The following is a 14,319-nucleotide window of genomic DNA, read 5'->3' on the forward strand; positions in this document are numbered from 1 at the left end:
AGCTGTGGTCACTGGTCTGGCCTTGAACATGCCCGCGCGCGCATTCAGGAGAGGTAAACTGTGGGCCGTATACACGTCATCAAATTGTACTTACTTAAAATTAAATTATTTTTTGATCAACTGATTTTAATCAAGTCATGATAGTATATTGAATCAATAGGCATCATTTGTGTGTCATCCAAGCTCAATAAAATAACAATTACAAGTAAAAAGTCTAACAGTATCTCAGAACTTGATTTTTTATTTCACATCTATATGTTTAAGTAATGAGTAAAGGTCCCCTGAATTAGTTTAGAGAGAGTGTACAGGCAGCAACATTTATTTCCTCATTCTAAAAGCCCATTCTGTGTCCTCAAATTGCTGGATTTCCGTATTCATCCTTAATGAATCCAAAGGGTTAAATGTGGTGATCCTTAACCCATTAGAAATTTGATTATTGTGAGTGGGTCTGTTGATAATAATTATGATTGATACAATGATAGTTGTCAAAAATAGTTTAAGTGTGGAAGAAGGACTCTGAAGATAAACACCAAACCTGTATAGGTCTCAGGAAAGAAGAATACGGCTCATTACCACTGACAGCTGCCATATTATCTTGTGCTTTACCTGTGTGCTCATGAAAAGTAGACATTTAAGAAAAGAAAAAAACAGCGATACAGTTATCATCTTGGCATGTGAGTCCAAAGTCTTTCTGACCATATCACACTGCTGCAATAAAACACTGTAATTTGTACCATTTGGATGTGATATTGATCTCAATTTTGTCACTGTGCAATGAGAAGAAAATAGCATAGCTTTATAAAGCTCTGCGATCAGTGGTTAGCATCAGTTCATCCTTTTCCAGCAACAATGAAGTACTGGTTGTGTGTTGTGTCCCTGTATGTTTTGTGTCTGTATGGTTGCTGGAACAGTGAGGTGAATGGACAGGAGGACTTCATGCTTCTTTCAGGCCCTCTCACAAGGCAACCGGTGAGCAGCTCAGGCAGCGGAGTGAATGATGCCTTTGATTGCAGTGATCCCATACCTCCAGGTTCTAGGCAGTACTTTGAGTACCTCCAAAGCAGAGGGGTGACCCACTTCAAAGTGCCGCTGTCATGGGCTCAACTCAACCCAACAGGCCTCCCTGGGCAGTCCCAGCAAGCTGTGGTCACCTGCTACCAGACCCTGCTGAAGCAGCTGGTGGAGGTGGGCCTTCAGCCTCTGGTTGTCCTTCATGGATCCACCGTACCAGAAGTTCTGAGATTGAGGTACGGAGGCTGGGAGAGCCAGGAGCTGATTGAGAAGTTTCAGCAGTATGCCGAGTTTGCCTTCCAAGAGTTTGGAGCCCTGGCACACTCCTGGGTGACACTGAGTGACTTGGATGATATTTGGCATAATGGGCAGGCTTCCGGTGCTCCCAGTCCTCTGAAAAATATCCTCGAGCTCAACAGGAACATTTACCAGCTTTACCATCATCGCTTTCCTGACAAAGGTGAGTAAGACTGATATAAGAAGAGGAACAGGTTAAAAATATGATTAATACAGAATTTGTCATTTAAGAAGGATAATCACATGTTGTCACACTTGATTGTTTGAAATATTAAGAAATAATCAACATATTGCGTCATATATTGTGTTTTCAGTGTATCTTGAGATACACTGAAAAACACATACACTCCCTTGTAAAAATGTATCAGCAACCAATTATCTCTATCGTAAACCCTTCACCCAGACATATAGGGCACTGATTACACGTGTAGATAATTGTGCTGATCTGAATGGTATCATCAATTAAATAAATCTAAACATGATGAACATTAATCTAAACAAAAATCATCATGTGTCCAAATAATGTTTAGTTGAAAAGACAGAAATACCTCAGCTGGGTGAAATAAATATATTTGCAGAGATATTCCTCAAAATACATTGTGTTAAGAGTGCCTCCATCCCTTTATTTTTACAGAGAGACGTCTGTCAATTGGGCTGAGAACTAGTGATGTTGCTATTCTTTCCCAGATCAAAGCTTCAAATACAGTAAGATACATTTTCTATGTTATCTTGAAAATTGACACTCATTTTGAATGTGTATTTAGAGGTAACTGTACTATCATTATTGTTGATTCCAATCTGTTTTTATCAAAATATGCCCCATAATGTTGATGGAGAAATTTTAATTTTTTTGATTTACAATCAACTTTATATGCATTCCAACAAAATTCAGTGATCACAGTGACTGTAGATGCAAAATAAAATATATTCTGAGCCCACTACATTCTACTAGTAGTGTGCATTAATAAACACTATTAAAGGCATGTCTCTTGTCCCTTTATCAACTTAAACCACAGCTGCTTACATTTTTTTTGCTTCGAAAAAGCACAAAAGCCATTTAGATAAATCTCAATGACTTCATTTGGATTTAGGAGTTCTCTCAATATACAAGACTTCAGTTCAGACCGTCCTACTCCAGCTTACAGTGGATTTTCAAATGTTTACTTAGGCACCTTTCACTTCATTATCATAATACACTTTGTTCTTTTATGTAAAGCCTCTATCTAGCCACACCTTTCCAAGAACCAGAGTGGTAAATGTATTCTGGTAATAGCTGTTATGTGCATATAGAGGTCCAACAACAGTAATTTTATTGTTTTCCAACTCTTGATAGCTTGATAATCATACCCTCCCCCACAGGCAAGGCTCTGACGGTGCGTTATTTTTTATATTTAATCATTTATTGTACATCTTCAGCATGCTCCAAAGTATACTGACTACCTTTCAAAACACCTTATCTTAACTCTATGGCAATAAATACTAAAGGATCATGTGTCAGCACCTTGTCTCTGCCCGCTGTCATAGCAATGATTAAGCTTTCAATGAAGTCAAACTTTTAACTGGAGGCACAATATCTATTTTAATATATTATTTCTGTTTGAAATAATGTATGTGAGCTCGTTCTTGCACAGAAATCTGAGCAATGTAGCTGTTTTTAGACTTGGCTATCCATATATATGCATCTATACTACATAAATGTGTTACAAGACAAGTGTAATAAGACTAAAATATAGTTAATTGCATAAGCAGTTTGATTTAATTATGAAACGTGTCAGATAATATACTGTGATATCTTTCCTATTTTGAACAGGTGGATTTCTTGTCAGTGCACGTTGAGTATAACTGTGCTTCACCATCTAACTTTGCAAAGGAGCTGAAGAGCTTACAGGTGCTGTTATTTTACAAAATGTTTCTTTACCCTTAGATTTTTTATCTTTTGTTTTGGTATTGCATTATAGCATTAAAGTGTTCATGCATATTATGTTATGGTATGTTATAGATGACCAGTGGGGATTTGCCTGTCTTGATATACAAGATGACTATTCATGATTGTTCCAACAGTCAGTTCCAGCTCCTTGGCAATTTCCTGCAAGGTAAATGAATTCTAGCTGAACTAATACAACTCTTTGCACCTTGATGATTATTGTTGTCCTTTAAAGCCATAATGTTGCATTGGTATTTAATTTGACTAATATAACATACCCACATTCAAAACACTGTTCTCGTATAATTATAGATACTATTTATAAACCTTACTTAATTGCATATTATATCATATATTATTATAGGTGCAAATGAAAGTTTGGATTAAGTTGTTGCTTGTGTCTTTTTCAATCTAACGCCTTTGCTTCTCTATCTCTCTTTCCATCAATTGAAACTACTTACTATTTGTGCATAATGAAGCAATCCAAAATGCACTAAAAGAGTAAATACACACAACAAACCAAGGAAAATCAAGACTAACTCTAAAAGCTCCCTTTCTACACAATCTATAAACCCAACTCTTTAAAGGATGAAAACCATTACCTACATAATCTTAGCCAAGTGGTTTACAGTCCATGGCTGAGCATGACGTCTAATCTGTTATATATCGCAATATGATAAACCCTTATCATTTTTTAATCATAAAATGTGTTATTATGGCAATGATTAGAATGGATTCTTCCTGTTATGATCCTCGCAAAGGTTTTCTAGGAAAATCACGTGCATGGTGGAGCACAGGTTTAAGACTTGCTCTTCCATTTAGTAGTTAATGCATCAAACACTCACTAAACAATCTGCCCAGCTGTCAATTGAACTGCAGCAAGAATATTTCAAAAGCAGTTTTTTTATTGGTTAGATAAGGAATACATGGTTCAAATTTAATGCCTGAATTATATATATTTCTTGTTGCAGCCTTCATTTGCAGCAAATTGCTTGGAAAAACAACAAATGTTTGATCAAATATATCAAAATATCGTATATTTGAAAATAAATGATATTAAGAATTTGTAAATTTAAAAAAAAGTTGTATAATTGTGTTTCTATATATCATTAATGTTGATCATAAAACTGTCTTGAACTCACTACAGTCCTGAACAACAATGACCTGAAGATTGCAGGATGTGACATGATGGACATGTTGGGTAAGCTGGGCATGCAGGAGTCCCGTGCCAGGTAACATCTTACCTTCGTAAAATGCACTGATTCATATATATTAAAAAAAACTTGTTTCATGCCTGTTTATGTTATTCTATGTAATTCTCTTTTCCAACAGTCATGGTTTTTCAGACTACAGTGGAATGACAGCACTTAGAAACAGTTATCCAAGTGTTTGGGATAAGATTGAGGCCCAGATGACAACAGGAAGAGATGTTTTTCTCAATGAATCATTCCCGTCTGGCTTCCAATGGGCCACCTCCAGTGAGTCCTTCAAGGTTGAAGGCGGTTGGGCAGAAGGTGGGAAGGGAGAAACCATTTGGGACCGTTTTGGTCATGAAAACAAGGTTTTTGATAATCAGACAGCTGATCTAGCTTGTGACAGTTACCACAAGGTGGATTATGATGTCTATCTCCTGCGAGGTCTTCATGTCAACACCTTCCAGTTTTCCATCTCCTGGGCCCGTATTTTCCCCTCAGGCCACCGGGACAGCCAATCAGAGAGAGGGGCCGTCTACTACGACAAGCTGATCAATGCTCTCATTGAGTCGGGCATACAACCTGTTGTCACTCTCTACCACTGGGATCTACCACAGACACTCCAGGACCAAGGTGGATGGACTAACACTTATATTGTTGAAGCCTTCAAGGATTATGCAGACTTTTGCTTCTCCAGGTTTGGAGACAGGGTCAAGACCTGGAACACATTCAGTAGCCCCTGGGTGGTGAGCCACGCTGGGTATGGAACTGGTGAGCATCCCCCTGGTGTAAAGGACTATGTGGTTGCCTCCTATCAGGTGAGACCAATATTTTACTGTACTGTAAATACATGCTGATACACTATTCTGATACATTCACCTTACCATTTATCATGCCTCTACAGGTCACTCACAATATTCTCAAGTCCCATGCTGAGGCCTGGCATGTCTACAATGACAAGTACAGGACAAGACAAGGGGGGAAAGTGGGCATTGCACTGAACTCTGACTGGGCTGAGCCCATGGACCCCTCCAGACCTGAAGACAAAGCAGCTGCCGATCGCTACCTGCAGTTCATGCTGGGCTGGTTTGCACATCCTATATTTGTCGATGGAGATTATCCTGCAGCACTAAAGACTCAGATTGACCAGAAAGAAAAAGAGTGTTCCCACTCTGCACCTGCCGTCCTCCCAGTTTTCACTGCTGAAGAGAGCCAGAGGATACGTGGAACCGCTGACTTTTTTGGATTAAACCACTACACCTCCCGGTTGGTCAACAACAGTAATGGTGGTTGTACACCTGGTCCTCATGGGGTGGGTGACTTCAAGGCCCATGTGGACCCATCATGGTCCTCCACAGCTTCTGACTGGATCTATTCTACACCTTGGGGACTGAGAAGGCTTCTAAAATACATTTCCACTGAGTACTTGAACGTTAACAAAGTGCCCATTTATATAACTGGGAATGGTATGCCGACAGAGTACAGTGGAGACACTATCGATGACACCAGTAGAATAGAGTACATGAGGAGTTACATCAATGAAGCACTGAAAGGTATGTTGTAGAGAGTAGTTCTTACTGAAATTACCATTATAATTTCATGTATTATAGGTCAGGTGGATAATTATTAGGTAAGAGATTTGTTCTAAAATGTGGTTTATTTCAATTACAACTTAATCATTTTAAAGTGCAGCAAATGGTTATTCGTGTTTATGTTAATAAATCTAAACCTGTTTGAATATGCTGTTCTTTTATATCTTTTTCAAAACTTGTTCTACAAAGCCATGTTACATGGTTGATGAAGCTCTTTATTGTCTCAACAGCTATACATTTGGATGGAGTAAATGTGCAGCGGTTTACTGTCCAGTCACTCATGGATGGCTTTGAAGGTCCACAAGGCTACAGTGAAAGATTTGGTCTTCACCATGTCAACTTTGATTCACCAGACAGGCCCAGGACTCCAAAGCAGTCTGCATATTTCTACTCTCAGATTATCCAGAAAAATGGCTTTGGATCACACAAGGGTGATGTTTTTAAAGGGGTAGAGATGCAACCTCACCACCGTTCAACTGCTTTACCACCCTCAGAGGTTCCATCTAAATCAAAGGTTGTCTGGGAGAAATTCTCTCATCAGTCGAAATTCCAAAGAAAAATGTACCACCATGGCACTTTCTCACAAGGCTTCAGTTGGGGAGTATCATCCTCAGCTTACCAGATTGAAGGTGGCTGGAATGCTGATGGGAAAGGACTGAGTGTCTGGGACACTTTCACAAATAAATCTGGCAGTATCCCTGCTGATGCCAATGGAAATGTGGCCTGTGACAGTTACCACAGACTTGAAGAGGACCTCTACATGCTGCGAGCTCTGAAGGTGAAGTCATACAGATTCTCTTTGTCCTGGTCCAGAATCTTTCCTGATGGTCAGCGTACTTCCCTGAACCAGAAAGGAGTTGACTATTACAATAGACTCATTGATGGCCTGTTAGCGTACAACATTACCCCCATGGTAACACTCTACCACTGGGACCTCCCTGAGGCTCTGCAAAAGCTTGGTGGCTGGGACAATGTTGGTATGATTGACATTTTTAATGACTTTTGTGACTTCTGCTTTGCCACCTTTGGAGACAAAGTGAAATTTTGGATGACCTTCAACCAGCCTCACACCATTGCATGGTCGGGATATGGACTTGGACAGATTCCACCAAATGTTAAGAATCCAGGAACTGCACCATACAAAGTTGCACACAATCTGATAAAAGCACATGCTAAAGCCTACCACACGTATGATGATAAGTATCGCAAATCCCAAGGTGGTCTGGTATCCATTGCTCTCAATGCTGACTGGTTTGAACCTAAAGATGTCAATGTTCCACGTGAAGTGATGGCTGCGGATCGTGCTCTGCAGTTCCAACTGGGTTGGTTTGCACATCCCATTTTCAAGAATGGTGACTATCCAGATGCAATGAAGTGGCAAGTTGGAAACAAAAGTGAACTCCAAAGTCTTTCAGAGTCAAGACTACCTTCCTTTACTGAAGAAGAAAAGAACTACATCAAGGGGACTGCTGACATGTTCTGTGTAAATCATTACACTACAAAGATTGCACAGCATGCTACATTGAGGCTTACTCCTCAGTCATATGAATATGATCGGGATTTGTCAGAAGCAGAGGAAAGTGATTCTCCAACTACTGCCATCAGCAAACAGAGAGCTGTAGCATGGGGCATGAGACGACTCCTGAACTGGATCAAAGAGGAATATGGAAATCCAGATATTTACATTACTGAGAATGGAGTAGCTACAGATTCAAGGACAACTTGGGATGACTCTGCCAGAATGTTTTATTACAAGACCTATATTGATGAGGCTCTCAAAGGTGCATTTGCTCAAGTACATTTCTTATGTTATTGATTGCTATAACCATTTTGAATTTTAGTCCTGATCTCTTTTCCTTGTGTGTGTGTGTGTTTGTGTGTGTGTGTGTGCGTGTGTGTGTGTGTGTGTGTGTGTGTGTGTGTGTGTGTGTGTGTGTGTGTGTGTGTGTGTGATATGTTTTAATAGCCTCTGAACTTGATGGCGTGAACGTGAAAGGATACATAGCAACATCTCTCATGGATTCCTTTGAGTGGCTTAATGGGTACAAAGTTGGATTTGGGTTACACCATGTGGACTTCACTAACACAAACCGGCCAAGAACGCCCAAGTACTCAGCTCATTTCTACTACCAAGTCATAAAAGACAATGGTTTCCCTACACCAGATGATGAGAAGCAAATTCATGGACATTTCCGGAAGGATTTCATCTGGAGTACAGCAACAGCATCATACCAGGTGACTGTTTAGAGATAAACAAGATCGAAATAACATATTATTACTTTGACCAAAATGCCTACATTTAATTTTTACTTACATCATACTAGAAAAAGGAATATACATGATATTCCTTTCTTGGTTTTGTCTACTGAAGTTTCTATTTTTTATTCACTTTTTCCAGATTGAAGGGGGGTGGAGAGCAGATGGAAAAGGTCTCAGCATCTGGGACCAGTTTGCTCACACACCTCTGCGAGTGTTTAACGATGACAATGGGGACATAGCATGCGACAGTTACCACAAGGTAGAAGAGGATGTTGCTATATTGAAGCAACTTAAGGTGACCCATTATCGTTTCTCTATATCCTGGCCGAGGGTTCTTCCTGATGGTACCACCAAGTACATCAATGAGGCTGGACTGAACTACTACCACAGACTGGTGGATGCACTGCTTGCTGCAAACATCCAACCTCATGTATGTGTAACTCTTACTAGTGTCTCCAAACAAATTGCAATGTTAAGTTGGTAAATTCGGTACACAGTACACCTGAACTGCTTTTCCTTTGCTCTCAGATCACCCTTTACCACTGGGACCTTCCACAAGCGCTGCAGAAAATTGGGGGCTGGGAGAATGAGACTATTATTGACAAATATAGGGATTATGTTGACCTCATTTTTAGCCGTCTGGGCCACAAAGTGAAGTTTTGGATCACCATTAATGAGCCATACAATATAGCCAATGTAGGCCATGGCTATGGAGCAGCTGCCCCAGGTATGTTTTATTTAATGCTTTGTATCTTCAAGCAAACTATGCTAGGTTGTTGTGTTTGTTTGTTTGTTTTTTAATTAAAATGTATTGAGCTGCCATTTATTGTTTATTTTTTTGTTCTATATGCTCCTCAAACTGATTAGATCATTAAATAAACTAAATGTGACTGAGGTAGAGATGACAAAACAACATGAAGCAAAAAAGCAAATAAATGAGCACTAAAGTCTTTTAATTAAGCTTAAAAGTTACCAAATTGCTCCTCATGTTTATAGGGATCAGTTTCCGACCAGGCACTCTGCCCTACATCGTGGGTCACAACCTGATAAAAGCTCATGCTGAAGCCTGGCACCTCTACAATGATAAATACCGGGCCGAACAGAAGGGCATTATCTCCATTACCATCAACTCTGACTGGTCAGAACCCAGAAATCCCTACAAACAGGAGGACATTGATGCCGCAAAACGTGTGGTGCAGGTACTAAAAAAAACTTAAAGGAAATATTTGCAAAGCATACACAAATTCCTTTCAAAGAGTTAATATTTTATAAGACATGTAGGACAAAAGTTGGAGTTAATGTCTCTTATAGCTTTTGTGTGTCTCTTTGTGCAGTTTTACATTGGCTGGTTTGCCCATCCTATATTCAATGGAGACTACAGCAATATGATGAAGACAATCATTCGAGAACGAAGTTTAGCCGCTGGTCTCTCAAAATCTCGGTATGACTAAGATAAAAGCCCAAAAGAAAAAAATACTACAAAACAGAAAATACATGAGTGAAGTATGTATCAGAAAGTCTTTACTGCATAGTTGCCTTTTAAACAAATAAACAATTTTGTACAATTATGTGTATTCTTATTTGTGTATTAGGCAAACCAGTGGAGCTTTTTATTTTACATTGAACAGGCAAATTCAATAATTTCCCTTTAATCTCCCCAGGCTGCCTGAATTCACTCCTGATGAAATAAAAAGGATTAAGGGTACCTATGATTACTTTGGGTTCAACCATTACACAACAGTCCTGGCCTTCCCTGTGGAGTATGGAGGCCTTCAACACTATGATGCTGATAGGTAAGGGTGTACTAACTTACCTACAGTAACCAAATAGGAGAAGCAAGCAAATGTGCTCCCCCAAAGGAAAATGAATCACCTCCTTCACTTATGATTTTATTGTCCTTTACATAGTCAAGTTCATTTAGAACATGCAAAAATTCATATCTGTATTTGCTGAAAAATGAATTTCATTGTGTGCTACATTTGAAGTTATTATCTGTGAAATAAAACTATTTAATTGTTTTGATCTTTTCAGGGGTGCAGGAACCATTGCTGATCGCACTTGGCTGGATTCAGGTTCATCCTGGCTGAAGGTCTCACCGTTTGGATTCAGGAGAATATTAAACTTCATTAAGGAGGAGTATGGAAACCCACCAATTATCATCACAGAGAACGGCATGTCAGAGCGCGGGCCTGTTGACCTTAATGATATTCATAGAAGTTACTACTATGACAAATACATCAACCAGGTGCTGAAAGGTATTAAACCCCAACAACTTTCATGTAATATTTTTTTGATGGACAATTTCCCAAAGTCGTGACAACAATCTTAATAGAGACAACTCATTGGATCACAAAATATTAGACCACTCATTCTGCATTAGGAAATGAAACAACATTTGAATCTCTGAAGCACTTGTGTTTAGACCACAAAACAAAAATGTAGTTGGCATTTTTTGTATTGTTCATTCTCAAAGGTATTAATTTATTTGTTGCAGCTTACTTGCTAGATGATGTGGATATTCGCGGTTACACAGCTTGGTCTCTAATGGACAACCTGGAGTGGGCTACTGGATTTTCAGAGAGATTTGGCCTTTTCTATGTCAACCACTCAGACCCCAAACTTCCTCGAGCGGCAAAGAACTCTGTCTCCCGCTACTCCACCATCATCAAATGCAATGGATTCCCAGACCCTGCCTCTGGACCCCATGAGTGCCTGAAACCTGAGCCTGAAGGTAAAGTGATGGAAAGGAAATCTAATCATTGATTATGTAACCTACAGCACACAGTACTCTAAGTATACTGGGATTATGTACTGCACTCTTTAATAGAATAGAATAACACACATGAATAATAAGTGATACTGAAGGTGTGGAAAACATACGACTGAGATTTGCAGTTACTGTAAGCGATCTATCCCAAAAAATCTGTAATATTGTTGTCTTCTCTGCAGGAACAAGTGCACCACCTATATCCCCATATCCCTCTGACAACATTGTGAGCTTCCTTGGTATGACTCTCTCTGCCGGTGATGCCGAGACTGGACTTAATACTACCTTTGCTCTGCTAATTGTTGCGATGTTTGGCACCATTTTGTCATCCTATTGTTTATTTAAGGCAAAAAAGAGTGAAGAAAAACAGCATACTGAATTTATGAAGATGGAGAGGAAATTTTAATTGTCACAATCATAAAGAGTTGTAACAGAAGTCCAACATACATCATCCTGTATCAGTACATTTCTGAGCTGCATGTTAATATAAACATTTAGTGAAATTACTGCATTTTAATTAAGTATTTTAAGATATGCATTGCTTGTAAGAGCATGATTCAAGAGGTATCTTTTATTTTTCTTCCATACAATATGTTACTGCTGTTCTCAAGTATCAGTTTAGGGAGTTTTTTCTTTCCATTGTCGCTAAGTGCTTGCTCATGTGGGAATGTTGGGTCTCTTTAAAATTAAAACCTCATGTGTGAAGTAAAATAAAAATGTTTTGGCTACAGCATCAAGCCAGCACTCAGCCTTGTGAGATAATCCTCCACTGTAATCAAGCCAAATGTTCAACTTAATGCTACCAGTAACTGCTATATTTAAAATGTGTCACTTTGCTGTCTCTACATAAATACAGTTGATTCTATAAAGACTCCTTGACTGTGTAGCCTCTCTGTGAGACCATTTAGCAGTAGAAAGAACACAATCACTGCTTCCCCAGCAAGGACAAGCTTTTAAAGGGGACATATAATTCACATTTACAGGCTCTACTGGAATATCTTTGCATAATTTACAGAAGAAACTCCATATTTATCTTATAATGATCCTTTATACAGACCCTCGGTTCAGTGGGCCTCTTGACAGACTTTAGCTGGCTCTGGAGGCTACATTAAAAAAAAAAAAAATTATTTTGTTGTTCTTTATTCAAAATGGCGACTTCTCAAATGTAACTGTATATGTTCAATCCCACATTCGATCCGAAATATGAGACTGGACTACACAAACAACCCAACAACCTCAGCAACAATGGTTACAAAACGGACAGCCGTTTGTCAGCATGTGTGAGAACGATTTGAAGTTATCACAAGGAGGAAGTAAAGCTGATATAAAAAATAACAACACTTAATTCACACGATGTGTGAGGCATGTATGACGCACATTTCCAGATGGTGTTGTTAGATACTTGATATGATACTTGAAAGATAAACATCATCTGCAGTTACATTGGGAAACAAAAAATATTGCACCATACATGAAATACTGGATTGTGACTTGCAGAACCTGGACAACTGCTATCTTTTGTAACATATTTTGAAATATATTGCATTATTGCATATCTTCAGTTGGGTGTTTGGGTTGTCTGAATGTTAAAGACGAATGTCAACTTTTAGTAAAAGTTTTTGGGCTGCAGATTATTTGTTTAGCTGTGGTTCAAATTCCCCCTCCATTCAAAAATGTTTTTCTTCTCATTCCTTTAGTTTGAGCTTCAATGTGCAGAATGATGTTGACACTAGATGACTGTATTCATATTAAAGCTACCCTTACCTTTGTTGCATTTTCACACATTTTTTTGTTTATGTTAAAATGCTATTAATATGGTAATGGAACTCTAAAATCTTAGAGCGATCAACCAGGCACAGAAATAAAACATTATTCCATTCTAATAATATTCAGGGAAAACTCTGACCAATCATATCATTCGGTCCGAATGATATGATTGGCCGAGTGACCTGCCTGTTTTCTCCTTCCGCATTATGTAATCGTGCGCACTCCTACCCGGAAGAGAGTCTGTTGCGGGTCCACGGCATTATAATACATCCATGATCCACGGAGATAGCCGTAAACAGACAGTAGCGACTGACAATGACAGACAAAAGCGGGCCACGGCTTCCAACTCCCACGGGGAAAAAGAAAAGTATATTAGAAAAAGCCACCACAAAGAAAGAGTAGATTAAAAAACATGAAACAACAACAATTCGCTGCCAATAAAAGTGGGCGTGTCCGGGGCGCACTGAGTTGTGCCCGTGGGAAACGTGACGCAGGCCAATGAGCGCAGCTTCAGGTCATGTGCTTGTCAAAAGTTTGAGGGCTTGCATTGACTCCCGTTAGGCCGGCACCCCGCATACAGGAAGTACATATAGAAATTAATAAAACACAATTTGGAATCGATTTATAGAGACTAACAGGCGCATTTTACAAACAAATACTTTTTATTTCATAATGATTTAGCATTATATTTTTATTTCATAATGATTTAGCATTATATAATTAATTTATATTTAATATGTTTAAGAAGACTTTCTCTAGATTATTGGATGGGCCGGCGCCCCAGTGCCCCGCATTGACCAGCCGCCACTACATCTAATTATAATTCTTCATCAGCAGATGTTACAGGTGATGGTATAGATGATTGGTGATGGATGATGTGAGGATATGTTGTTGCTATTTATGCCACTAATAACAGAAAACCGTAATAAACATTATAGAAATGTGCTAGCATAATGCTAACGAGTGCTATAACTGCCGTTTAAATGCCGTGAGATTTACATAAATCAATAAACAGGTTATAGTCAAACAAACAATCAGTGAAACATCAATTTACATAACTTACTTATCATTTAAGGACGCACATTAGGGAAAATAAAGTTAGCCGGTTTCATAGCGTGTCACACAATAACCGGGCAGGGAGGAAACCATGGCAACAACAAATTTAGGTCCCGCTTTCAGTCTTTCTAACAACATCATACGTGATAACGTTACGTTTGACTGTATTTGTTGTAACATTACAGTTACCAGATCATGTGTAGCATATTGCTAACGAACCTAAATTAGCTCTAGATAATTACCTAGTGTTGGGTAACCTGTGCGTAAATAATGCCAGATCTCTTGTGATTGGCGCTTTTTCCATGTTTGGTAAAATGTACAGTTTATCAGAATTTAACTTTCCACTGTAACAACCCGTCCACTCACGTTACTATGTGTGTGTGCATGTCCATTGTCTTGGTCATCAATATTGTAGTGCGCGTTCGCGAAGGTGGAGGGGAAGGGAGTGCGAGG

At 39.0% G+C, this 14,319-nt stretch overlaps 1 protein-coding gene across 1 annotated transcript; it reads left to right on the forward strand.

Moving 5' to 3' along the window:
* Window positions 1-849: 849 nt before the first annotated feature.
* LOC133993296 (lactase/phlorizin hydrolase-like) lies at window positions 850-12,123 on the forward strand. Its single transcript, XM_062432209.1, has 18 exons — window positions 850-1,475; window positions 1,947-2,013; window positions 3,119-3,196; window positions 3,308-3,401; window positions 4,380-4,464; window positions 4,565-5,243; window positions 5,330-5,978; window positions 6,248-7,798; window positions 7,984-8,252; window positions 8,416-8,706; window positions 8,805-9,003; window positions 9,273-9,475; window positions 9,611-9,717; window positions 9,938-10,069; window positions 10,308-10,531; window positions 10,771-11,007; window positions 11,226-11,352; window positions 12,099-12,123. Exons 1-18 carry the CDS (start codon window positions 850-852, stop codon window positions 12,121-12,123), a joined length of 5,643 nt encoding a protein of 1,880 aa, XP_062288193.1.
* Window positions 12,124-14,319: the final 2,196 nt, after the last annotated feature.

This window comes from Scomber scombrus, chromosome 13, assembly GCF_963691925.1.
Source record: "Scomber scombrus chromosome 13, fScoSco1.1, whole genome shotgun sequence".
Classification (NCBI taxonomy): domain Eukaryota; kingdom Metazoa; phylum Chordata; class Actinopteri; order Scombriformes; family Scombridae; genus Scomber; species Scomber scombrus.

Excerpts from the sequence above, each read along its gene's own strand:
- LOC133993296 (XM_062432209.1), top strand. The coding sequence starts at position 850 with ATGAAGTACTGGTTGTGTGTTGTGTCCCTGTATGTTTTGTGTCTGTAT. Across the intron at positions 2,014-3,118 it reads AGATCAAAGCTTCAAATACA|GTGGATTTCTTGTCAGTGCA; the intron begins GTAAGATACATT and ends TATTTTGAACAG. Across the intron at positions 8,253-8,415 it reads CAGCAACAGCATCATACCAG|ATTGAAGGGGGGTGGAGAGC; the intron begins GTGACTGTTTAG and ends CACTTTTTCCAG.